At 51.2% G+C, this 24,909-nt stretch overlaps 3 protein-coding genes across 15 annotated transcripts; 1 reads left to right on the top strand and 2 right to left on the bottom strand.

Annotated features, from left to right (window-relative positions):
* Nucleotides 1-73: 73 nt before the first annotated feature.
* DOK1 (docking protein 1) lies at nt 74-3,491 on the bottom strand. 3 transcript variants are annotated; one of them, XM_043918471.1, is made up of 5 exons: nt 2,812-3,491; nt 2,164-2,463; nt 1,926-2,019; nt 1,553-1,737; nt 74-1,327 (listed from the first exon to the last, which is right to left on the bottom strand). In XM_043918471.1, exons 1-5 carry the CDS (start codon nt 2,869-2,871, stop codon nt 515-517), a joined length of 1,452 nt encoding a protein of 483 aa, XP_043774406.1. In that variant the 5' UTR covers nt 2,872-3,491; the 3' UTR covers nt 74-514. The 3 variants fall into 3 exon arrangements, with proteins under 3 accessions (XP_043774406.1, XP_043774407.1, XP_043774408.1); XM_043918472.1 differs by lacking the exon at nt 2,812-3,491 and adding an exon at nt 2,638-2,805; XM_043918473.1 differs by lacking the exon at nt 2,812-3,491 and having other exon boundaries at nt 1,926-2,015; nt 2,164-2,181.
* LOXL3 (lysyl oxidase like 3) lies at nt 1,240-21,613 on the top strand. 11 transcript variants are annotated; one of them, XM_043918452.1, is made up of 17 exons: nt 1,240-1,375; nt 5,322-5,670; nt 7,349-7,512; nt 8,142-8,356; nt 15,221-15,313; nt 15,946-16,005; nt 16,968-17,033; nt 18,169-18,385; nt 18,619-18,799; nt 18,932-19,086; nt 19,316-19,483; nt 19,618-19,780; nt 19,984-20,227; nt 20,322-20,437; nt 20,517-20,653; nt 20,760-20,871; nt 21,053-21,613. In XM_043918452.1, the coding sequence occupies exons 2-17, from the start codon at nt 5,358-5,360 to the stop codon at nt 21,124-21,126; spliced, it is 2,478 nt and encodes an 825-aa protein (XP_043774387.1). In that variant the 5' UTR covers nt 1,240-1,375; nt 5,322-5,357; the 3' UTR covers nt 21,127-21,613. The 11 variants fall into 11 exon arrangements, with proteins under 11 accessions (XP_043774387.1, XP_043774388.1, XP_043774386.1 ...); XM_043918453.1 differs by lacking the exon at nt 1,240-1,375 and adding an exon at nt 3,704-3,768 and having other exon boundaries at nt 15,257-15,313; XM_043918451.1 differs by lacking the exon at nt 1,240-1,375 and adding an exon at nt 3,704-3,768.
* HTRA2 (HtrA serine peptidase 2) lies at nt 21,562-24,887 on the bottom strand. The gene is made up of 8 exons (XM_043918470.1): nt 24,154-24,887; nt 23,838-24,042; nt 23,555-23,749; nt 23,280-23,312; nt 22,950-23,055; nt 22,745-22,814; nt 22,022-22,117; nt 21,562-21,918 (listed from the first exon to the last, which is right to left on the bottom strand). The coding sequence occupies exons 1-8, from the start codon at nt 24,885-24,887 to the stop codon at nt 21,753-21,755; spliced, it is 1,605 nt and encodes a 534-aa protein (XP_043774405.1). The 3' UTR covers nt 21,562-21,752.
* Between the last annotated feature and the right edge of the window lie 22 nt (nt 24,888-24,909).

The following is a 24,909-nucleotide window of genomic DNA, read 5'->3' as shown; positions in this document are numbered from 1 at the left end:
TCCTAATGCCATGTCTACCCAGTACATCTTGCCACTCTGTCCCCTTTATGACTGTTCACAGACATAGACCTCGTAAATCCAAACTGACTTTAATGAGAATAAAACTTACCCCCCCAAAAATTATATATATATATGTATATATTTGGTAAAGAACAATGAAGGGGGAGGGGTCCAGACACAGCTCAGTGTCACCCTTTACTTCCATACAAGCCTCTCAAACCACACCGCCTCTGATCAAATACCCTTTTCTACAGTTCTGCTCTGGCAGCTACCCCTTCCTTTGGTGGGGATGACTTAGAGGTGCTGGCCTCCCCCAGCCCCCATCCCTGAGCCTCTTTGTGACTCTGTCCCGCTTCCATGACTTCTTGGGACAGATTCTCCTTGCCTTGACCCCCCTTGCATCCCGGTCTCTGCACACAGGCCCCCTGGTGCCTGCTGGCTCTAACAGGTTCCTTTGATCCCGTGCCCCTTCCCCATGGTCCTCCTATCAGCAACCTCAGCTTCGCCCTATTTCTCACGTGGAACCCTCTGACTTGGCCCCAGTCCTGTCAGTCCCTACTGCAGGAGGCCCACAGTCCCAGCTCCCCAAGGCCCCGCTTTTCTGGACCTGGCTGTACAGGGCAGTGTCTGAGCTATGGCCTTGGCTGCCACCGCCAGCTGCAGCACCAGATTCAGGTAAGGCCCGGCCCTGGGGCTTGGGAGCTGGGAAGGGCTTTGTGCTCCGAGGGGGGGGCACAGCATAGTCATCAGTGGCAGGGTTGTAGGGGAGCTCATAGCCCTCCTCCTTCACCCGAGCCTGGCACCACCATGCATCCTTGGGCTCCTGAGGCAGATCATAAAGGCCCCGGAGAGTGGCTGGGGCCAGGCCCTCAGGTTCATCATAAATGGGGTCTTCTTTAGGGTCTGTCAACTTGGCCTTTATCAGCTTTTGCTGCACATGCTCACACAAGTCCCAGTAGAGAGCTTTCTTTAACTGTGTCCCCTCGCCTGCACACGCAGGGGTGCTGTCCACGGGGTCTGAGTATAGAGCATCTTGGCCCGGGCCTGGAGGAACGCGCAGGGAGTCTAAGGGCTCAGCATACAGGGCTGGAGGGCTGCCTGGGAGCTCCAGGGGGGCCGCGGGGGAAGCCAGCTTCCCGTCTGCCACTTCTCCTTCATGGGAATCAGCTCTGAGAACATCCTGCCCCTGGCCAGCCTTCCCCTGAGTCTTCTGTCGGTGGATAGCAGTCTCGACTGCCTGAAAGATGTCATTTCCCTGTGCCGTGTGGAAGGTGAAGGTTCCAGGGCCGGAGGGACAGCGGCGGCCAGCCTCAAAAGAGAACATGACCTGAAGAGAATGTAGAGGGAAACGTGTTACCAGGAGCCATCAGAGGAGGTGAGTCACAGGGCTAGAACCTGCTAGGGGACCTACAAAGAAGAGAGCACTGGAAAGGGAGGTGGGTCATGGTCTAGGCAAGAGAAAGTTATCTAGAGTGCAGTCTCCCACCTTCCTGTCCACCCCTCCCACAGGCGCCCAACCCAGGGAGCCAGTCCTGTCTTGACAGCACTGTACCTTGTCACGGCCATAGCGACGCAACAGAGTGTAGGGCCAGGAAAGGAGTGGCTCCAATATCTGACTCTGGGCCCCCGCGGCCAGAAGAGTCAGCTTGTCCGCCTCCACTCTCAGCACGTAGGAGCCATGCAGGCCACAGCGCTCAGCAGCCTCAGTCTTCTGCACCGTCACCCAGAACTGGGATCCTGGAAGGAATACACAGACTGGGACCTGGCCAGGACTGGGGGGGGGGGGGGGGCGGGGGAAGGGAGCAGACTGTACACACACACACACACACACACTTGAAAGCTAGCTCTCAGGCGCTTCCTACTTCCCCTCCTAGGACACCCTTTCTTTCCACCCCTTCCCTGCTGGGGCTTTTCAGGCCATCTACCTTCCCAGGAGGGGCTATACAGCGAGTTCTCCAGCATCTCCAGGGCAGAAAGCTTGGGTGGGTTCTCGGCAGGTGCCAGGGCCCAGCTGCCTTTCTGGGGTAAAGAGAAGGAGCATGAAGGAGGCTGTGATTCCCTCACCGCGATTCCCAGGGTCTGAGCCAGCCCAGTTCCTCTGCCGCCGTAACTGCTCCCTCCCCGCCTCGCCTCCTGGGCCCAGTGGCGCCCCGGGCCCCTCACCGGAAAGGCGTTTTGGCACAGCGTTTGCACCCAGGCTGCACTGGACGGCGCGTCGGCCGCCAGCAAGTGGGATCGCTGTGCGGTGTCCAGGCGAAAAGCTGCGGCGCCAGGCTCAGGGGGGCTCTCCACCGCCACGGGGGCCACGCTCACACACTCTGCCAGCCGGATCACCTTGCAGTCCAGGCGGCGCGAGCTCCCTCGGCCACCTCCAGAGCTCGACCCCTTGTGGTCAAAGAACTCGAGCCGCGCGACACCGTGGGGACTAGCCGGGTAGAGAACCGCCCAGGTCTTCCTCCATCTCTGGGGAAAGAGCCGAGAGACGCTGGGGAGGGAGCGGACAAGCACCGGCTGCCCGGCCCCGACGGGGGAAGGAAAGACCCGAGCGGGCTGATTTCAAGACTAAGGCTTCCCGACCGCTGGCGAAGTTTCCCCAGGAGGATGCCGCTCTGTCTCCCCAGGGCTAGAGAGGCATACCCGGAGGCCGGCGGACGCTTCTCCGAAGAATGTGCAAAGCATTTTAGAGGGAACGTCACAGGGCTCTCCGGTCCCGGCGCCGCTCCCCTACCGGCCGCGCGCCCCTTCCCTCCGTTTGGGCTCAGTCGCCCACCCCTAGCTCTGATGGGGTTCGGCAACCCCTGCCCACACTACCTTGGTCCCGAAACGCTGACTCTGCAAAAACAGCGGCCCTTCCATCACGGCCCCGTCCATGGCCCCCGGCGGTTCCTTCCGCGCTTCCTGGCCCGGCGGGCCCGGAGGCGGGGCGGGGCGGGGTTCGCGGGAGGCGTTCCCACCCCTCCCCAACCTCCGCGAACCGAGAAAGGGGAGGAAGGAGATGGGCCAGAGAAAGGGGAAGGGGTACCACCTCCAGACCCCCACCCCCAGCCCTAGGTTTCGCACTAGTGGCTTCTCCGAGAGAAACCCCGTGACTTCGGTCAGAGCACTCTGGCTCTTAGGCTTGGGGGCTGCGTACAACGTCAGATGCTCAACGTGACATCAGAGTGAAGGCCGTGACATCATCTTGAAAATGCCTACGGGCACCCTGGGGCATTGGAGGGACTTTCTGGGCCTTCGAGGCTTCAGTTCCCCGGACCTGACCCGACCCCTGCTCCGCGGGAGATGGGCTATTTACGGTCCGCAGAGCCGGGGACGTGGGGGAAGGGCTGGGGCCGGGGACTGAAGACTTCCCGGAGCTCGGAGCCGAGTCGCCGCACGGGGCGCAGCCCGGGGTAATCTGCGGCCCCGGGGCCTCCTGTGTGTCCATCTCTCTGACCGCAGCTGCCCGGCACCCAACCCGCGGGAAAAAAGAGCTTTATTAAACAGGCTGGGAGGGGCGAGGAGGGGGGCGGGAGGGAGATTGAGCGGCGGCAGCGGCCAGCTCCAAGGAGGAGGGGAGAAGAGGAGGGAACTGGCCTGGGAGGGATCCTGGGAGAAGGCGGAATGTGGGAGGGCTCAAGGGGACGTGGGAGGAACGAGGCGCGGGGGGAGGGTGGGGGGGCGGGGGAGAAAGAAGGGCAGTCTCCCAAGTACTTTTTTTTGGAAGTCCTAGGATTGATCTACAGGACCAAGACTCTTCTCCCAGCCGCTAGGGTCCCCGTTCAGCCAAAGGTAGGGGGAGTCACGCTCCCGGTGGGAGGAAGGAGAGCTGTAGATGGAGAGGATGGTGGAGGGACCTGGGGAAAGAGGTGATGAAGGATAGAATCAAAGGAAAGCCAAGCTACTTAGAGTTATATAGTCAAAGAAGACACAAGAAGAGTGGAGAAAGGAAGCAGATACTGGGGAGTGGGGGCTACAGGGTGTTCCAAATAGGGCATCCGAAGTGCCCGAAGGCTAGGGGCTCCTCTGTGAGGCCCTCTCCCTGGGTCCCCAAGCCAAAATGTCCCCAAACAAAGCTTCCCTGTTGTGTTGTTTGTCTGAGTTGGGGGAAGCATGGGGGGGTGAGGGGTAGGGGGAGCTCGGTGTAAAGGAGCTGTTCTCCCGACAGAGGGAAGGCCTTGGCTGAGAAGCCGACTAGTGCTCTTGCCTCCTGTTGCCCCGGGAAAGAGATGGCTGTGTTGGCAGGAGGCTTGGACAACCCCACCCACCCCACCCCCACCTTGAGGCCTGGCCCTTCTGGGCCCCTTGACCCTGCACGGCATGTAGGATGTGTACCAAGTTCTCCAATGCATTCTGGTTTTATGCCTTTTCTACCTGGAATCTGCCCAGAAAGGACTCTCAGCTTGATTCCCATTTAGGGGACCTGAGATCTGAGGGTGCCCTAAACCCCTTCTTGCCTGCCTCTTTCCACAATCAGTAACTATCTGTCCTCTCTCTGACTGGCTGAACAGGATCATCTGGGTCCCTCCTGTCTCTGCTCCTTGGCTTTTGTCAGTCCCTCTCCTCCTTTTTGCCTTTTCATACTGTTCATGGGGTTCTCAAGGCAAGAATACTGAGTTTCAGCAAGCTCCGGGAGTTGGTGATGGATAGGAAAGCCTGGCGTGCTACAGTCTGTGGGATCGCAAAGACTGAGCGACTGAACTGAACTGAACTCCTTACTCATTGCCTGCCTTTCTCAGTTGCTCCCCAGTTCTGTGTGCCAGACTCTCCCCTGATCCCCTTCTGTCCATTTTTCAACACTCTCTCTCTCCACTGTGTTTGGTCCCCTTTTATTCCCACAGTTTCCCTTCCCCTCACATCCTGTCTGTCTGGGTCTCCCTGTCTGTGTCTCCTGCTCAGTCTCAACCTATTTATCTTGATGGGCCTCTGATCTTGGTCTCTAATCTCTGTCTTTTGATCACTGGGTCTTCTTGACCCGTGAGTCGGGATATAGAGGTGATGACAGCAGAACCAGGGAAAGGACATTATGAGACATAACAACTAATAGTGAGCATTTATTCTTTACAGAAGAGAAGGAGAGCCTCCTCTCTCTCTCTCTCTCTCTCTCTCTCTCTCCCTCCCTCTCTCTCTCTCTCTCCCCCTCCCCCCCACCCTCTCCAATCTGGGTGTCTCAGCCTGTGCCTCTGTTACTCTGTATTTCTCTTCTTATTTAGTGTGTATTTCCTTCTGTCTCTCTTAGCCCCTGGGTCCCTCCCTTTCTGTCACACTGGCTCTCTGTCTCTGGTCTTGACTGGTGTCTCTTCCTCTCATGACCTCTCTCTCAGACCTGGCCTTCTCAATTTCAGCTGCTCTCTCTCTGGGGCACCCAGGCCTTCCCTGCCATGCGACCTGTCGGTGTTTGGCGGTGGAGCCTGTGGGGGCTGCTGCTGCGCCTGCTCTGCAGTCCGTGCCTGGGCTCTCCAACCCCATCCGCGGCACCTGAGAAAAGGGCCGGGAGCCAGGGGCTGCGGTTTCGGCTGGCTGGTTTCCCCAGGAAGCCATTCGAGGGCCGCGTGGAGATACAGCGGGCTGGTGAATGGGGCACCATCTGCGACGATGACTTCACGCTGCAGGCTGCTCATGTCCTATGCCGGGAGCTGGGCTTCACAGAGGCCACAGGCTGGACCCACAGTGCCAAATATGGCCCTGGAACAGGTGAGCAATGCTTCAGGCACAGCCTAGGTATTGCCAAAGTACAGCCTAAATGTAGGGAGAGGGAACAGCCACGGGGACACAGAACACCAAGAACAGCCAGTGTCAAGTACACCCGCGGAGGATAAACCAACCAACACATAGCTGTGTGATCAATGCCCTCTCTGAGCCTCAGATGCCCCCATGTGCAAAATGACTAGATGATCTGCAAGTTACTTTCTCCTGCAAAAGTATGATTCTACAGAGCCACATGCAAAGACAGCCCTGACACAGATGAGCCCTGTATGATTAAAGTACAGCTGGTTTCATGGGAAGCTGAGAGCAGGTAAATGATGTCTGGATGTCCCAAAGACAAAAGTGATCACAGATACTACAGTCAAAAAGATCAGATTATAGTTTAGAGCTGAAACCGACAAGCTGGGCTTCCAAAGACAAGTATAAATTTTAGGATAAGTAATGATGTGGTTAGTAGGGACTTAGGAGCAATTCTGAGACCTGGGGGCACTTGCATTGTATAAACTCACAGTGGGATTGATAGAGCTGGTGCAATCTGCAGTTAACCCCCAATTCCCACTGGTTAGACCACATCTGGAATAAAGTATCACTTTAGATGCCACATTTTCAAACAGACAGTAGAAAATGGAAGTACTGGGCATTTCCTGGTGGTCTAGTAGTTAGGACTTTGCACTTTCACTCCCAAGGGCACAGGTTTAATCCCTGAATAGGGAACTTAGGTTCCTGGAAATGGAAGTACTTTCAGAGGAGAGCTACCAGATGTAAAAGATTGGAAGCCACATTTCAAGGAGGAATAGCTGAAGAAACCAGGGATATATGATATGAAATGAAAAAGCTTTGGATAATAATTACATGATGGTTGAATTCAAACATGAAGACAATCATTCGACTGAGGGATTTTTCTGGGTGGCATCAAAGGACTGAATCAGACCTGGAGTGGAGGAAAGTAATAAAAGAATCTCAATAGTTTGTGATGGTTCCAACAGCCTAATGGGGCGAGAGGTAGGTATCCCAGCAGAAGCTGGTTAAGTCCTGTCAGGATATGCATGAGGGTTCCTTGCACATGGCCCTTTGAGGGGCCACAAGTTCTGAAAGAAAGTCAGTGATACTCATTTCAGTTTGGCCCAGGTCAAGAGTAGAACATGGGGCAACATGGCAGCACAGAGCAGTCACATAGGAGAATGCAAGGCTGAGGTGAAAGGATCTTACATTTCCAAGTCTCACAAGTGGCTCAAATCCCTAAGCCCTCAGGCATTGGCTGTATGATCCTAGGCAAGTTACTTCCCTTCCCTGAACTTCAATTTCTTTATACAAGATGGTGATAATATCTAATGGCAGCTCTGTTCTAAGAATGATCACATATGTACATACCTTGGCAGAGTGCCTCACGCACATGAGGCGGCTATCATTGAAAGGGTAAGGACTGATCAGAACTTCAGTGTTGACTCTTGGGTTTTTTTATTCACCCTACCAAATTCTTGGGTATCCCCAGAACACTATCAACCCTCCATCAATCCCATGCTCCCTTTCCTGTTCCTTTCCAGGGTCCCCTGTCCCTTCCCTACCCATTCTCTTACCAGGTGTGAGGCTTCCATGCTCACCCTCACCAACATCCCCATACTACCTCTCCAAGCCCCTCTACCCCCTTATCTCCCCTCCCACACAGGCCGCATCTGGCTGGACAACCTGAGCTGCAGTGGGACTGAGCGGAGTGTGACTGAATGTGCCTCCCGGGGTTGGGGGAACAGTGACTGTACCCACGATGAGGATGCTGGGGTCATCTGCAAGGACGAGCGCCTCCCTGGCTTCTCAGATTCCAATGTCATTGAGGTCTGTAGTTCATAAACACACACACACATACGTACATACCACCCAGGATGGCAAGACAGAAAGGGTTGTGGGGTGGTTATATGTGGAGATACTAGAATGGAGAGGATCCCATGTGCCCAATGGGATAATTGGGGTTGGTGGGAAACTGGGGAGGTGGCAAAATGATAGAGCTCTGAGACACTATATAGTCCAGGTTTACTTTAGCATTAGCATTCAAGTAACTAAGCCTGGCATGAACCTCTCCGACTTCATCCCCGGTCCCCAGGGCACCTGTGCTCTCTCTCAGCTCAGGTATTCCTGAGGGAACCTTTCACTCTTAACTTTCTCCTACTTCAGTGCTACTTCCTCTGTGAAGTGTTCCCTCAGGCTCCAAGCAGAGTTAGATGCTCCTTCCCCAGCTTCTTCTGGACCCTTTCTCAGAGCACAGCAAGTCCTTACACTCGTGGCTGCAGGAAAGCCAACACACCCACACACCTCAGTCAGTACCTCACAGAGAACAGGCCTGCCTCTCAGCCCCATCTCGCCATTGGGGTCACAGCAAGTGCACTCAATCAGGGTTTCTTAAGAGTGGCCAGACATATGAAAGGTGCCACTGGGATTCCTTCCTCTGCTTGTGGTCCCATCCCCAGGTAGAGCATCACCTGCAAGTGGAGGAGGTGCGACTTCGGCCAGCCGTTGGAAGGGGCAGACGGCCCCTGCCCGTGACTGAGGGACTGGTCGAAGTCAGGCTTCCGGATGGCTGGTCGCAAGTGTGTGACAAAGGCTGGACTGCGCACAACAGCCACGTCATCTGCGGGATGCTGGGCTTCCCGAGCGAAAAGCGGGTCAACGTGGCCTTCTACAGGTGAAGGGACGTGGGCACTGGTGCAGCGGACTGGAGTTGAGGGGCGCTTGTTAAGGAGTGGTGTTGAGGGGCCTCCGAAGGGGTTGGTTCACCTGGGCAGCCGGGGGGAGTGTGGAGGCCTCTGTGAAACTAGAGAGTTGAAAGATCTCGGACCATGAAGCGGTCCCCGAGGCGGATCTGCTGCGGGGACCAGCGAAGCTCTGGCCCCAGTGGCCAGAGCCGGGGCGGGGCGAGCGGCGGCGGTGGCGTCGGGGCCCGAGAGGCGGTCGGTCGACAGGTGGCGTCTCCGCGCCCGGGGGCGAGAGCTGGGCCTCGCGAGGCCACGCCCAGCAGCCCGGGAGCCCGCGGGTCCAGGTCGGTGGGTGGGGGTAGCGACCACGCCCCGCCGAGGCAGCACCCGGGCGGGGCCAGACGCCGTGAGTCTGACGGCGACAGGCCCGGGGCGCCCGCGGGGCGGCGGTCCCATGCTGACCGCCAATCCCTGAAGGCCGGAGGGCGCCGGAAGAGGCCGAGGCCCTTCCCTGGGTCCCGGCGGCCCAGTAGGCGTCTGTGAGCGCGAGAGCACTCAGGACTGCTAAGCTAGTTTTCCAGAATATCCTTCAGCCCCGGAGGCCGGCCCTCTCCACCTGCCCTGGAGCCCCGGTGTACGCGCCGGCTTCCGGGGAATGTATCACACTGGGGACAGGCTCTTTGATTAGTGGGTCTTGCTTCCCTGGAGCATGTAGTTTGGCCGTTTTGAGAAATTTGGAAATCTCTTTGTAATTTAAATGATTATTTTCTTCAGCTCTTCCTTAGACCAGTTTTGCAGGAAGAGCTCTTAATATCTGGGTGACCTTCTGCTGGGGACGCTACTTCAGATGTGGGGCTGATCGGGGCAGGGTACAGCATAAAAGCTCATTTTTAATGAAAGCATATCTAGATTTTGCACTGCCTTTCCGTTGAGGCAGCATCCCACTGCTCATATTGACCTTGTAATCACCTAAATTAGGTCTTCCCTCCTCCTTGATACTGACAGAGCAGCCTATTTGAACCTAAATCTGTTGAGTTTACCCTATGAAATGTTTGATACATGATCTCATGTCTGATACATCATTTAAAAACCATAATGATCCCATGAGATTATCTTGAATCTTGACATTTTTTTGCACTTGTCATCCCTCCCTGCCCCCTCTGTTCAATAGATATGATAGCTATGCCTCCTGACTTCATCAAAGTGACTGTTAAATTTGTTGAAATCTTTAAAACCAAAGTCTAACTCTTCTTATGAATCCTCCAGATTTACATCCAACCTTTAATCATTAGTTGTGAAATGTTTTTTCAACAGTTGGGACAAACTGAACACTACAGTGATACAGCCAACATTTCATCATCTTATCTATAATGAAATTATAGTCTTTTGCTAAAATCCAGATATACTATGTTCACAGCCATTCTGCAATTTTAGTAATCTTAAAGGAAATCATGGTGGTTTGATTGAGCTGACTTTTACTGAAATCCATTTAGATTTCTAAGGATCACCATATTTTTTCCTCAATGCTCACAAACTTTCTATTTAATGACTATCCTAGAACATAAATTATCTGTAAATTGAGGAATCCTTTTCCTCCTTTTTGAAAGTTAGTACATTATCCAGCCTCCAGTCATTTCCATACTTGCTGAAATTTTTTTTGCCTTGGCTCTGAGACACATCTGAAAATTCTTTAGGCTCCAAGGAATATACTTTTCCTGGTATAGCAACTCATATACGGTTTAAAACATCTATGTGCTATGCTCCTCTGCTATTATCTACCTTGGGCCTATATTTCCCTGTGCTTGTTCTTTACCTTTTCAAATCCAAACTCCAGGTTCTGAAAGATTAGTGCGACTTAAATAGCAGGCATTTCAGATGAAGAGGATAGCATGAACAAAGGTATAGAGAATAAACATTTATTGAGTGCCTATTGTATGCTAGGGACTGTTGTAGACACTAGGAATTCAACAATGAACAACAACCAAAAAAAAAAACAAAAACCCAAAAAATCCTTGATCTCATGAACTAGGGAAGAATCAGGAAAAAAGTAAAATTACAAAATGTAAGGATGGCAAAGAGTGTAATAGGTAAAAATAAAGCAGGGAAAATGTTAGGAAGTGGAACTGGAATTGCAGTTTTAAAATAAGTCAGAGGAGGCATCATTTGAGAAAATATTTAAAGGGCACAAACTATGCAGAAATCTTGATGAGCATCTCCAGGAAGAAACATCATATATGAGAAGATAGCAGATGAGGGGTTGGGGGAATTCTTGTCATACTCCAGGAGGCCACTGGGGCTGGAGCTGAGTGAACAAGGCAGAAAATGACAGGAGATGTAATTTAGGAGAAGATAAGGAAAGAATGAGGAGTCAGATCATGTAAGGCCATTTGAGAGACTAATTTTTACCGTGTGAGATGAGGTTTTGAGCAGAGGTGTGACATCTGTCTTCCACTTTTTGCATATTATTTGGACAGTTTTGTTAAGAATAGACTGTAAGGAATGTGTAGAGTCAAGGAGGCAGGGAGACTTGTTAGGCAGTTATTGTTTCCTGAAAGCCACCTAAAGAAAATGAGAGGTGATGTGACCAGTGAAAGTGGTGAAAAAGTGATCAAATTCTGTGTTGAAGATAAAGCCAACAGGATTTGCTGATGGATTCAGTGTGGTGTGAGAGAATGAGAAGAATTAAGGATCATTCCAAGGTTTTTGGCCTGAGCTAGATATGGAGTTGGCCTCATTTGATAAAGAAGACAGTGAGTAGGGCATGTTTTATCTGGAGACGGGAGAGTGGAGATTGTATATTAGGAACTTGTTTTTAGACCAATTAAATTCAAGGTGCTTTAGACACTGAAATGGTGAGGTTATTGGGTATATGACTCTAGAGTCCAGTTGAATACAAGTATTTAAAGCCCTGAAACTGGACAACATCACCAAGGGAGGGAGTGTAAATAGAGAAAAGGAGGTGCAGGGACTGAACTCTAGGGAGTTTAAACATTATGACGTCAGGAAGATAAGGCAAAATGCAAAGGGAGGTGAGGTAGAAAGAAAACCATGTGAGTGTGGAAACCTGGAAGCCAAGTAAAGTGCTTCAAGGAAGAGAGAGAGGGATCAACTGAGTCACTACTGCTGATGCTTCCAAAAACATGAGGACTGAGAAATGAATGCGATTTAGTAACTTGGATGTCATTGTTGACCCCAACAGAGATGAAAATGAACAGGATATTTTGAAAGACAGTTGATTAGAGTAGAAGACTGTAGTTCAGTCACTAAGTCATGTCCAACTCTTTTGTGACCCCATGGACTGTAGCCTGTTGGGCTCCTCTGTCCATGGGGTTTTCCAGCCAAGAATATTGGAGTGGGTTGCCATTTCCTTCTCCAGGGGATCTTCCCAACCCAGAGACCGAACCCATGTCCTCTGCACTGCAGGCAGATTCTTTACTGCTGAGCCACCAGGGAAGCCAGAGAGAAGATGTATACTGAGAAATAGTGGAAGAAAAATCTGGATAAAGTAAGGCTAGGAAATGAAACACTTTTAATGCCGGATTGGAGAGTTTTACCTTTATCCTATGAAAAATTTAAAAATAAAAGTACTTGTATGGGACAGTGATAAAATAAGGCCAGTGTTTTTTAAAGTTTGTCTGATAGTAGTGATTTGGAAGAGGAGGTTCTAGATGCAGTAAGATTAATTAGGAATTATAAAAATGAAGCTGATTAGGAGGATGACAACAGAGAGAGAGGAATGAATAGATGTTGGATGACTGATAAAATATAGAAAATAAAAGAAGAGATAATTAAAATGATTCTGAGGCTACTTAAGAGAAGGATGATGCCTGGCATCTCTGGGCTTCAAGTTAATATGAACTAGCTTTAGACATGGGCCATCCCTGGGAATTTTGAGGCCCAGGAATTGTCCCTAAGTATGCATGGACTCAAGAAAGTTTCAGAAATCAGGAATATATGTGTGCATATTGGAATCTCTTACTGAGTCTGGGATATGAAGGCTGGAAAAGGAGATATGTATTAAGTATAGAGTTCATTCTTAGTAGAGAAAGAGATTACAGTGGTCCTAGGAGATTCTGTGATGAGAATTTAACGTAGATATTCCTTCACAGGTCAAGTCAGACAGAGGGAGACTCCTCATAGGTAATACAATTATAACAGCTAGGCAGGATAGCTATAAACAACTCTGCCTTCCTTGGAGAAAGAAGATGCATCTGCTAGCTTTTAGAGGAAGTTAGTAAGATTTAAAGAATAAGAAAATCAGAATGTGATGTGTTTATCATTTTTCAACTTGATTTGGTACTTCTACCCTAGAACATGTGAAAGTTGTAGAATTTTAGAAGAGGAAAAGAATGTACAGACAACTGAACAATTTACTGCCTTTTTGCAGGCAAAGAGGTTGAGGTTCTAAGAGCTTAAGTGCTATTTAAGAAGGCACTCTTCTAGCTCATTTCAGATATTCTAGTTCATATTCAGATATATTCATTGACAGATATTTATTGAACTCCTACTATTTGCCAAGCACTGTGCAAGGTGCTGAGAATACAGAGGTGACGAGAGAGTTAATTTGGCACCAGATCATAGAAGACCTTATAGGCTACGGTAATGATTTGAATCTTTATGGTAAAAGTAATGGAAAGTGATTGAAGTTTTTCAATGAGGAGGGCTGTGAGAGTACATGATCAGGTTTGTGGCTCCCAGAGATCACTTTGCATTTTGAGAATGGTTTAGAGAAGAGCAAGAGCAAATGGATTAGAGAGTCATTCAGGAAGGAACATTGACAGGACTTGGTTATGGATTGACTTTGGGAGCCAAAGAAGAGAGGGATGTCAAGGTTGATTCCTAAGTTTCTGGCATAGATTTTGCTAAAAGAATTATGAGTTTATTTTTGGACCCACATTAAATTTTAGATAATTTTGAGATATCTAAGTAGGAACATCAAGAAGGCAATGGGATATACAAGGTTAGATGTAAATGAGGATATATAAAGAGAGGGTTTGAAGTGAGAAGAATGCCTTAGAGCTCCAAAAATGTAAATTACTATATAGAGGAGGAGGCTGCAAAGAAGACCAAGAAAGAGCATCCAGAATTAGGACTCAAATAAAGCTAGTAGTGTTGTGACAGCTAAGGAGGGAGAGAGAGCAGCAGTGTCAGATACTACCAAAAGTCGGTGGTGTGTGAGACAAAAAAAAATTCCAGATTTATCATCACGGAGTGATGGGTGGGGAAAAACAGAAAGGAGTGGATTAAGGAGTGAGCGGGAAAGATGATGAGTGTTGACACTACTGAAAAGTTTTTCTACTAAGAAGAAATGTGGGGTGGAGTGTGTGTGTGTGAGAGAGAGAGATTTGAATATGTTTAAAAGGATTCAGTTGAGGAAAGGTTATGTGCAACTTCTCAATTGAGGAGAGAAAAGTTCAATAGGGGAAGGAATTCAGAAACATTTAGGGGTGGTGACTTTAGAAAAGAGAGACAGGTATCAGCACTGGTCCTAAATAAGTACCAGGTCCTCAATGTAACCTGTATTTGCCTTGTATATTTTAATAATTATATATACCATATGATTATAAAGACCTTATAAAGTCCTTAAATAACTAGAGAAGTACTTCTAAATTTCTAGATAATACATTTTTCTGAGTACCGTTACGTGATTTCTCTTGGTTACTGGTGAAAGAAAGTGCCAGATCTATTTCATTTCAGACATGCTTGAGAAAAAGACATTTGGAGAAGACATTTTACCCTATACTTATCCAATGAAAGGTTCTAAACTCTTAGCAGTGTCTCAGGAAAGGGACCCAAGAGTTATTGTAGACTCTTTGCTAGGAATGTTGGACGTATTGGATGTTTTGGCAAAGACCATCCTCAAGAAGAAGCCAAGGTAGGAAATACCAAGCAGATTCAGCCCTGTTTATATATTAAAATCCTAGCACATCTGCACATAATATACCACATCCAAATATAACTCAAGAGAAACAGCCGAACAGGAACATGTTCAAAGACAGGATAACTAAAAGGATAATGGGGAATTCCATAAATTTTGTAAGGACAGACAGACAAGACCTGCATTCATCTATACATAGTTGGACAGGACAAAGAGTGGGCAAAATGAAAGTCTTTGAAATCAAAGGGAGAATGAGAGGAGAAACAGACCTAGTTTCCATTCATTAGACTTAAGGTAACCTCTTGAAGAGTAAAATAGGTCAAATATTTAGGTCAATTAAGAAGAAATAAGGTTTTAGACCTTAATTCCCTAGAAGTAAGTTTGGGAGATGAGCTGTTTGTGAATGACTAAAGTATATGGGATTTAATTTAGACAGGAAGGATGCTGTCATCCTAAGCATCCTGGTCTCATGCTCCCCAGTCAGACCAAGTTAATGTCCCTTGCTGTCCAGCCTTGTTCCTTGGTCCTAGTTCACTGGCCTCAGGCCTGGATATGCCAGAAGCCAGAGTGCATCCAGAAAAAAAATACACAGTCAGCCTCCCTAGGTGTGACCAGGCCACTTCTCTCTCCTTGCCTAGTCAGTCTGGCAATCTTAACACCCTTCCACTTTAATCTGTCCCCCCAGTTCTCCCCCAGGTTTAGATCAGCCCTAATATCAGTCCAAGAATCCTGTTCCCCATCTACCTTAGCCTAATTTCTGTGGGTCCTGATACAGGGTCTTTATCAGCCCCGAGTCCACGTCCTTCACTGCAACTCACCTGTCTTGTTCATGTGCTTATGAGGCCAAACAGCTGTGAAGGGCAGAGCCTTGGGGCATCTAATGTTATAAGATCCTGCCACCAGGAGGCTGCTAACTGCTAAAACAGAACTCTTGCCCCTGGTCCCTGTTCCACCAACTTTTCCCACTTGGTTCTAGACTGTTCCTGACTCTGCTGTTGTCTTATCCTCACAGAAAGTTGAGGAAGCGAGCGGCCAAAGCCTCGGCCCGACGCTCCAAGCCCCTTGGAAGGTAATGGGGCAAGAGCCCCGGGACCTCCTGCTCATCCCTGTGGCCCCAGGAGGTGGATGGATGGAAGGCAGCCTATCCATGTCCATCCCAGAACCCAAGCTGATGAATTAGGGATGTGGCTGGAAAATGGCCATTCCAGGAGGGAGGGGAGGGGAGGCAGGCATGGGGATGGGTAAGCTTTGATTTAGGAAACACAAGGAGGAAATAATGTAGGAATGACTAAGGAGAGACCTCTGCATCTTTATACTGCCCCCAAATAGCTTGGACTCCAGCCTCCGCCACCTGCATGCTTCCTCCCCTCCCCTAACTCCTAACCTCCCTTCATTCAGCTACATTCCCACACTCTCTCCTCCCTGCACCATTCCTCTCATCTCCTCTCCCCTCACCACCTGGACAGACATCACCAGATTTCTCATCACTGTTGCTGAATCCAGAGAGCAGCATGTATTCCAAAAATACAGTTAAGTGGTATTCAGCAGTGTATGAGGAAAATCTGACTGCCTTTGCTTTGCTCCTTCCCACGCTCTGCATGAAGGGTCCTTCCTAGAAACAGAAAAAAGAAATAATCCTTTACCTTTCCCGGGTAATGTACCTGACCACTACTTCCACTAACTTCTTTCTCCTTTTTTCAGACCAGTCACCAAGCTTAAAGCCAAACCCAAAACCCGAATGGGCAGGGGGCCAGTTAAGAGGTAAATAAAGTTTAGGCTGGGTGGAGAGGAAAGGGAGTGCCAAGCGATGAGTCGGGGGCATCGGGCTGTGGTTAGGAAGGGGTCCAAGAGACGCCTCCATCAGGAGGTGGAGGAGCAGCAGCAACTGTTACAAGCCACCTTCCAGATGATTCACCAAAATGTAAAGTAAGATTGGCCCTTTTGTTTGGGGTTTTGTTTGGTTGGGTTTTTGTTTTTTTTTGGTTTTTTTTTTGGCCCTTATGTTTTTTGTCTGAGGAATTATGCTCGTCACAGGATTTTTGAAAAATCTCCATAGAAGTTCACGCATTGACTTCTCTTGTTCCACATGCTTATTTATCTTCCCCCAGCAGATTTTAGTAGATACTCTTCAGATGCCATGCTTGCCTCTCGCCCAAGAAGTTAAGTTGCCCTAAAGGATCAGTGTTCCTATCCTACCTTTATTTGATAATCGTTAAATGGAGTAAGTGCTACTGGGTTGGATGTGATACTCAGGATCCCCTCTGGAACCTTTCCCAGGCAAGGAGTCAGATGGCAGTCCTGACTCTCTGACCCAGTTAACACAATTAGGCTCCCAGTTCCATCATTTTCCTCCTGGGTGCCTTCAGAACCCCAGGGAACAAAAAGCTCCCAATCCCAATGATTGCATCTCACTTGGCTTCTGAAGGCAGTTTGTGCATGAAAAGTCTCCTGGAGAGCTTCTTCAGCAGTGGGTGAGCTGTAGAGAATTCAGCCCTTTCTGTTGTCTCCGCCTCTCTTCACAGCATCCCAGGATCACTCAGTGGTCCCAGGCACCCCTCACGCCCCAGCTCCTCCCTCTGGTGCCTGCAACAGGCCTTGGGATTTAGGGGTGTTCCCACAGTGCCCTTCTAGCTTAGGGTTCTGTTGCACAACATGGCCATACTCTGGCCTTCCCTCACCCCCATGTTAAAGTGATGACCTCTTTCACTTTTATTTTCAGCCAGACAGGACTTCGAAAGAATACTAAGTCTCTTTGAGCTTCAGAGTCCACTTATCTTGAGCTTCCAAAGGTATTCTGTAAAGTCTCTAGGCCTCCTCTGTCTGATTTGTCTATAACTTATCCCTCTGTGTATCTTCCTAGCCAGTGGCTTCAAATCATCATATTCCTCCTCTGACATTAAGTGATAGAGCACATTACTGCAGTAATTCACCACCAGACCACCCTCAAAGGCCCACTCCACCAACACAAGGCCTCATTGGTTCCTTCCCTCTCTGGGTTCAAACCAGCTGTTCTAGGAAGAAAGCTCTTATCACATGGCTCACTGCAATATTCCATTCCGTTGGTGTTGGTAAGCAAGTCCCCTCATTCTCTCCAGCATCTCTCTGCTGTTTCCAAGTTTTAACGTCTCTACTTTAGTCCCATTTTCCTGCTCAGGTGGCTATGGAACATTATTTCTGTTACATTTAAACTACAGAAACATGGACTACCTCATTAAAGACCCATACAGTTCAGCTTTCGGTCTGGGGTTATCCTTACCCTTCTGTTTTTCATATTCCCTCTCCTTCTCTGGTCGTGTGGTCTCTGTCTTGTATTTGTACATCTTCATTCCTATTTATACCAACTCCTGTCTTTCCTGTTCACCATCTGCTCTGTTCTTCCTGTAACTGCCCATCATCCTCTGGCCTGGAAGCCCCTCTGGCCTCTTAAGAAGCCATGTGGACCCAAGACTTACTCACTTCTTTGCATCCTGACTCATTTAGTTCTTTCAGTCCCAGCGTAATAGAAAGATCTGCTTACTCTGGCCATTCAGGCTTCCTGTTAGCTACTCCTTCCTGCCTATCTCTTCCAGATGGTCGGTCCTGGCTTCCTAATCTCTTTGCACAGCAGCTTCAGCCTCCATTAGGGCCAGCTCCCTGACACCACACAGAACAAGGTTGCTGTCAGGCAAGTCAAAACTAGCCTTCCTCCCCACAGGGTTCTTCTGTTGCAGAACATACCCAAGGACCCCCCGTCTGGGCTCTCTCAGCCTGGAAACTCCCCATTACCATTGTCTCTTTGTCTCTGTGTTTCTGCAGAGAAGAAAAGAAGAACTAAAGCGGTCATGAAAGGTTGGGGGATGGCGGAGGCATGGAGCGGGAGGAGGGTAGTGGGCAAAGAGGCAGGCGCGTTGTTTTACCCAACTACTCCCACTCCTGTCCCCCCAGGCTGCTGGCCCGGCGGCAGCAACACTCCTTTGGTCTGCACGGGGTGGCATGCGTGGGCACGGAGGCCCACCTCTCCCTCTGCTCCTTGGAGTTCTATCGAGCCAATGACACCACCAGGTGCCCTGGGGGGGCCCCTGCGGTGGTGAGCTGTGTGCCAAGCCCTCTCTACGCAGCGTCCAGTGGCCAGAAGAAGCAACAGTCGAAGCCTCAGGGGGAGGTGTGTGAAACACTATGACCTTCCCCACCACCCAGGTGAAGAAGCCCGTAGCCTGGCCACCCCTTGATTAAGCATAGTTCTGACCTTGGAGGACAGAGAGGAACCTTCCAGGGGTTGGGCCACAGACCTGAGACCACCCGCTCCCTCCCACCAGAATCTCACTCATCTCCCAGGTCTACTGTCTCTGTGCTGATGTTCCCATTCACCGCTGGGCACCTCTCTCTCCTCTGCAGGCCCGAGTGCGTCTGAAGGGCGGAGCCCACCCAGGAGAGGGCCGGGTAGAAGTCCTGAAGGCTGGCACGTGGGGCACGGTCTGTGATCGCAAGTGGGACCTGCAAGCAGCCAGCGTGGTGTGTCGGGAGCTAGGCTTCGGGAGTGCTCGAGAGGCTCTGAGCGGTGCCCGCATGGGGCAGGGTGAGGCGGGTACAGGTTGGAGAGAGGGGGAGGTAGGAGGTACATACTCCTGGAGGGCTACATTCCTTAGGAAGGAGACCCCTGGGCAGAAAGTAAAGTTAGAACCTCCCGATCTCTGACTTCTGACCTTAGGCATGGGTGCCATCCACTTAAGTGAAGTGAGATGCTCTGGACAGGAACTCTCTCTCTGGAAGTGCCCCCACAAGAACATCACAGCCGAAGACTGCTCCCATAGCCAAGATGCTGGTGTCCGATGCAACCTGCCCTACACTGGGGTGGAGACCAAGGTCAGTCACTCTTTCCACCTTGGTTCAGGTATCTCGTCCTATCCAGTCCTACCTGGTCATGATGCAGTCTGATGGCCCTTCAGGCCCCTATCATCCTGCAGCCCCCCTTGATGCCACCACTTGCTAGCCCTGTGAGTGCTTCTGAATCACCATTCAGCCATAGGCCCACTGCGGACTCCCACTAGCCCACCCCGAAAGCTTCCGCAGCACTTCCATTGCCTCACTGCAGATCCGCCTCACCGGGGGCCGCAGCCGCCATGAAGGGCGAGTGGAAGTTCAGACAGGGGGCCCGGGGGCCCTTCGCTGGGGCCTCATCTGCGGAGACGACTGGGGAACACTGGAGGCCATGGTTGCCTGCAGGCAGCTCGGACTGGGCTATGCCAACCACGGCCTGCAGGTGAGTGGGGAGGAGAGGGGAACCAAGGCTGTTGCCTCCAAAGGTTGTGTTGGGGACAGAGGTCTGTCAAAATGAGTCCCTTGGCTGGGGAGGCTGGATGGTGGCCTCACAAAAACACCTCTCTACGTCCCCAGGAGACCTGGTACTGGGATTCGGGGAACATAACAGAGGTGGTGATGAGTGGAGTGCGCTGCACAGGGACTGAGCTGTCCCTGGACCAGTGTGCTCATCATGGCACCCATGTCACCTGCAAGAGGACGGGAAGCCGTTTTACTGCTGGAGTCATTTGTTCTGAAAGTGAGTGAAGTGTTGGGGGGTGCAAGCCAGGGAAGGGAGGCTCTGGCTCACCTCTTTGCAGGGAGAGCTGCAATTTGGAGGGGTACACTTTCCCTGTGGAAAGCCAGTCTCACCCCAGTTTTCTGGGGGAGGGGATGGAAGCACTCCCACCTGTCCCTGCCCCTCAGCAGTGACGTCTAACTCTCCTCCCTTCCTCGGTGCAGCCGCATCAGATCTGCTGTTGCACTCAGCACTGGTGCAGGAGACCGCTTACATCGAGGACCGGCCCCTGCACATGTTGTATTGTGCTGCTGAAGAGAACTGCCTGGCCAGCTCGGCCCGCTCAGCCAACTGGCCTTACGGCCACCGGCGTCTGCTCAGATTCTCCTCCCAGATCCACAACCTGGGACGTGCTGACTTCAGGCCCAAGGCCGGGCGCCACTCCTGGGTGTGGCATGAGTGTCATGGGTGAGAGGGTCAACTAGTAGAAGGGCAAGACCACTGGGGAAGAGGTGCGCCTGCGGGGGCAGGGAAGGAAACAGGGATTCCCTTGTCCCCACAGGCATTATCACAGTATGGACATCTTCACTCACTACGATATCCTGACCCCCAACGGCACCAAGGTGGCCGAGGGCCACAAAGCTAGTTTCTGTCTAGAAGACACCGAATGTCAGGAGGGTGAGTTGGGGCCTAGAATAGACTGCACTATCCTCATCTCCACAGCCTTGCCTCACATGACACATGCTCATTTCCTCAGATGTCTCCAAGAGGTATGAGTGTGCCAACTTTGGAGAGCAGGGCATCACTGTGGGCTGCTGGGATCTCTACCGGCATGACATCGACTGTCAATGGATTGACATCACAGATGTGAAACCAGGAAACTACATTCTGCAGGTGCCTGGGTCTGAGACTTGCGCTTGTTGAGTGGGAGGAGTGTTTATTAAAGGCAGCTTTGGATTTGAGGAATGCAGCTCATTTGTTGGCTTTCTCCCACTCACAGGTGGTCATCAACCCCAATTTTGAAGTAGCAGAGAGTGACTTCACCAACAACGCCATGAAATGTAACTGCAAATATGATGGACATCGCATCTGGGTGCACAACTGTCACATTGGTATCTGGCGGGAAGAGCAGCCAGAAGGCCTGGGGGTGGGAGGGAAAGGCCTTCATTCTCATCTCCCTAGGTTGTTTCTGGGCCTCCCACCCACTTCTGGATCTCCCGGTCTCTCCATTTCCACCCACCCTTCCCCACAATGGGTCTGTTTTCCTACCCAAACTACCTGTTCACCTTGCAGGGGATGCCTTCAGTGAAGAGGCCAACAGGAGGTTTGAACGTTACCCTGGCCAGACCAGTAACCAGGTCATCTAAGGTGCCACCACCTTCCTCTACAGACCACCACTGGCCCCTAATGGCAGGGGTCTGAGGCTGCCATTACCTCAGGAGCTTACCAAGAAAGCTTTGACGTCAGCAGGCCCACAGCACTCGTCCGTTGTGCACTGCGGTTGTGGACCGTCAAGCAGAAATCACTGCCCTCTTTCCTAGGCCAGCTGTCCTGATCTGTGGCCAGGCCTGGGGAATTCTGCGCCCAGGCCCAGCACCAAGCCAAGCACACCACAGAGAGGCGCACCTGATTAACTGCCCAGGACAACAGACAACAGCAGCTCGCTTTCTTGAATAGGGAGGTCAGAATTGTTTAACTCCAGTATCTCCCCTCAGTTCTGGAAGATAAAGCTTTACCTCTAGCCTTTTTGTGGGGGGAAAGAGCAGTGTTCCACCCTTCCCCTCATTTTTCAGTATGACATGTTGTTAGGTATAATTTTATTTTATATAAAAAGTGTTTTTGTGACTCTTCAGAGCCCAGGAATCGGTGCTGGTAGTTGGAGGGACCTGCCCCCAACTGGTTCATTTAATCCTCTGTCCAGGTGCCCTCAGAGCCCAAGCCATGAAATCAAGGTTGAAATCAGAGCAGGAGCCTCCTACTCTTGCTGATCCATTCATTCTGTGACCTCAGGGGTAACATATAAGGTCAATGTTTCCTGTCCTCGCCGGATCCGCACTGCCAGTTGGGATTGGGTTCGAACAGCTTCATAAATATCTTCAGCATTTTGTACCAGCTGCTCCCCAATAGCCAAGATCACATCACCAGGTCGCAGACCAGCCCTATGGCAAAAGACAGAGATATAAAGGAGAGACTAGATGGCCCAGATCAAGGGCACATACATGCCCCACCCATCTCCACCTCCTAATGCAGCCTCTCCCTCACCGGTGAGCAGGGGAGTCCAGGATGACTTTATGGATGAGCACACCATGCTGAACATCAGGAAAGCTTGGTTCTCGAAGCTGTAGTTCAGCAAGGATGCTGAAAGGACACATATGACTCTGTTAATCACAGGGCACTCTCCCCATTTGGGGTTTGCCCCAAATCTTTCATCAGCACACTGACAAGTGTGTTAACAGGGCATGCACTAGATCCTCTTGATACAAAAACAATTCACTTTCTGCCTTCTAGCAGTTAGGAAGTGGAATATGTATATATAGAAGATAACATTCCAAATGACACACAGTGTTAAATCAATAGCACTAATGTCATTTGAGAATCCTAAGAGAAGCTATAACTTTAGGAAGTGCTATAACTTTAGCTTAACCCAGAAGGATCAATCTGATATTTAACTATATAAAATAAGAACAACATAAAAACAGGGGATTAGGAATCAAGTTGGCCAGAACAGAAAATACTCATAGGGAAGCCACATCTGGAAGGTTGGGTATTGTAAATCTAAGCAATAACAGGATGGGAGGTATGCCAAATATAGTAAGGTGAGAAAAATCAAGATAATGAGAGAGGACAGCTCCTCTGATAGCTCCAAGAATGAGGCAACTCATCTTAGATAAAAACAGAACTAAGAACAAAGCTCAACAAAAGTGCCAGGTACCCACCACTGGTTACACTGATGGCCCCACGTGTCGCTACCCCTAAAGCTCATACCTGGGAGTCAAGGTCAGCATCATCACCCCAATGTAGCGGCGCTGGGATCCACTGATTCCAAACCAGGAATCTGTGTTAGAAGGACAAATGAGCCCCACCCAGGTATATCCTTACTTCCCCTCCTCCACCCAACAGACCCCTCTACAGCAAACCCTCCCCACCCCTGCCACTTAAAGAAACCCCTTTCCCTGCAAGCCAGGCTTACTCTTCTTTTCTCCACGATGCAGAAACTCTCGAAGGCGATCGGAAGGGATGGCAAAGGAGATTCCAGCTGTGACCTTCATGGTATTCACCCCAATCACCTCCCCATCCTGTTGGGACACAGCCCACTATTCTCTAGCCCAAACAAATAATAGGAGATGGGGGTATCTGAGCAAGAGTGGCAGGGAGTTTTGGGGGAGATCTAGTTGGATTCTGGGAGACAGCCAACAAGAAACTGCTCAGAAACTTGACCAAACATCAGTGAGTTAGGGAAAACCCACCCCTTCCCATACTGACCTGGGATAGGGATTCTTGGAAAGGATGTTGCACTTACCAGGTTAACCAGGGGACCTCCAGAGTTTCCAAACTGCAGGACAAGGAGAAAATATGGGAGAAATCCAGGGACTCTATGCCTCGGGGCACAACCAGGATGTAGACACTTTCTCCAAATCCTCTCTTTTCCCAGCCCGTGAAGGAGTGGCCACATTTTTTGCGACCCAATCCCGGTATATAGGCTCATCCACCATCTATCACAATTGGTGCCTGTACCACACACCCCCTCCCCCCTCCCCCAGCCTAGTCTTCCATTTCTCTCATGTCAGGACGCACATCAATAGCCGCATCAGTCTGGATATACTCCACATTGGTTTGGGGAAGGCCCAGGTCTTTGGCTGGACGCTGAGCAGAGCTGACAATGCCGGAGGTGATTGTGTTCTGCAGCGCAAAGGGACTGCCCATAGCAACAACAAACTCCCCTTGGCGGACGTCCGCTGAGCGCCCCAGGGGCAGCGTAGGGAGAGGCTCCTAGGAGAGAATGGGCGCAAGGACCTGTCACCTGGGGATGTGAACAAATCCACAGCCCCAAGCAGACATGGCCCGCCCCGGCCCCCACCTTGGTCTGAATCCTCAGCGTGGCGATGTCTGCCACGGGATCCACAGCTGTGACCACGGCCTCATATGTGTCGCCGCTAGGCAGCCTTACACGGACTCGGCGCCGATCAGCCACCACATGGGCATTGGTAACGATGAGTCCATCGGCAGCCACCACGAATCCTGAGCCATTCGAGATAGGGACTTCGCGGCCCGAAAAGGGGTGCCTGGAATGGGGGTCGGGGGGAGAGTACGGATGTGAGGAGGCTCGGACCCATCCTTCTCGCCCGCCCTCTAGCCCGCGGCTTCGTTGCCTTAGTGTTTACCCCCACCGTTACCGGCCCAAGATCTCGATATAAACCACGGCAGGGGCCGTCTTCTCCACCACGTCCGCGATGAAGTTGTACTGGCTCCGGGGAGAGGTGGGCGGCGAGCCAAGGACCGAGGCGAGCACAGCCGGGGGTCCCCGCCCCCCGCCCCAAAACAACAACAGCACTGCCCCTCCAGCGCCCAGCGCCACCGCCAGCCACAGGCGCGGACGGGTTCCAGGAGTCCCTGAGTCTTCCGGGGTCCGGGGATCTGGGGTCCCAGCGATCAGCCGTGCTCGAAGATCCGAAGTCCGGGACCTCAGACATGTCCTTGGTTCAGGGACCCCCACAGATAACCGGGTCCTGAAACTGGGGGCCCCATAAGTCACTCGGGTCCGAGGGTCAGAAGTTCCTGACGTCAGCAGGGCCCGGAGGTCAGGGGTCAACAGGGGTCCCTTTCCCCAGTGACTCCCCCCCAAAGCCCGCCATCCCCGGAGGCTCCAGCCAGCACCCCGCCCCGCCCTCAGTGCAGCCATCAGCTCCGCCTCGGCTGCTTCCTCGCCCGCCCAGCGCAGAGGCGGCGCCCTAAAGACGTGAGCGGGAGGACAGCTGGACGCTGAGGACGCCGGTACCTGAAGTCTCCAGAAGTGCACGCTGGGACCCAGGATTCCGGGAGGCCAACTCCGCCCCCGCCCCGCGAATGCCGGGAATTGTGGTCCCCGCGGGACGCGAGTTATGAGGTGGCCCACAGGTCCGCGAGGCATGCTGGGACCGCTAGCCCTTCCG

This window comes from Cervus elaphus, chromosome 11 (genome assembly GCF_910594005.1).
Source record: "Cervus elaphus chromosome 11, mCerEla1.1, whole genome shotgun sequence".
NCBI lineage: Eukaryota > Metazoa > Chordata > Mammalia > Artiodactyla > Cervidae > Cervus > Cervus elaphus.
Note: the sequence above shows the minus strand (reverse complement) of the source record. Positions and strands in the feature narration are given on the sequence as shown.

Excerpts from the sequence above, each read along its gene's own strand:
- HTRA2 (XM_043918470.1), bottom strand. The coding sequence starts at position 24,887 with ATGCCTCGCGGACCTGTGGGCCACCTCATAACTCGCGTCCCGCGGGGA. Across the intron at positions 23,750-23,837 it reads CGCTGAGGATTCAGACCAAG|GAGCCTCTCCCTACGCTGCC; the intron begins GTGGGGGCCGGG and ends ATTCTCTCCTAG. Across the intron at positions 22,118-22,744 it reads ATGCTGACCTTGACTCCCAG|CATCCTTGCTGAACTACAGC; the intron begins GTATGAGCTTTA and ends GTGTCCTTTCAG.
- DOK1 (XM_043918471.1), bottom strand. The coding sequence starts at position 2,871 with ATGGACGGGGCCGTGATGGAAGGGCCGCTGTTTTTGCAGAGTCAGCGT. Across the intron at positions 2,464-2,811 it reads GTCAGCGTTTCGGGACCAAG|AGATGGAGGAAGACCTGGGC; the intron begins GTAGTGTGGGCA and ends CTCTTTCCCCAG. Across the intron at positions 1,328-1,552 it reads GTCGCTATGGCCGTGACAAG|GTCATGTTCTCTTTTGAGGC; the intron begins GTACAGTGCTGT and ends CATTCTCTTCAG.
- LOXL3 (XM_043918452.1), top strand. The coding sequence starts at position 5,358 with ATGCGACCTGTCGGTGTTTGGCGGTGGAGCCTGTGGGGGCTGCTGCTG. Across the intron at positions 8,357-15,220 it reads GTCAACGTGGCCTTCTACAG|ACTGTTCCTGACTCTGCTGT; the intron begins GTGAAGGGACGT and ends ACTTGGTTCTAG. Across the intron at positions 19,781-19,983 it reads TGGAGTCATTTGTTCTGAAA|CCGCATCAGATCTGCTGTTG; the intron begins GTGAGTGAAGTG and ends TCCTCGGTGCAG.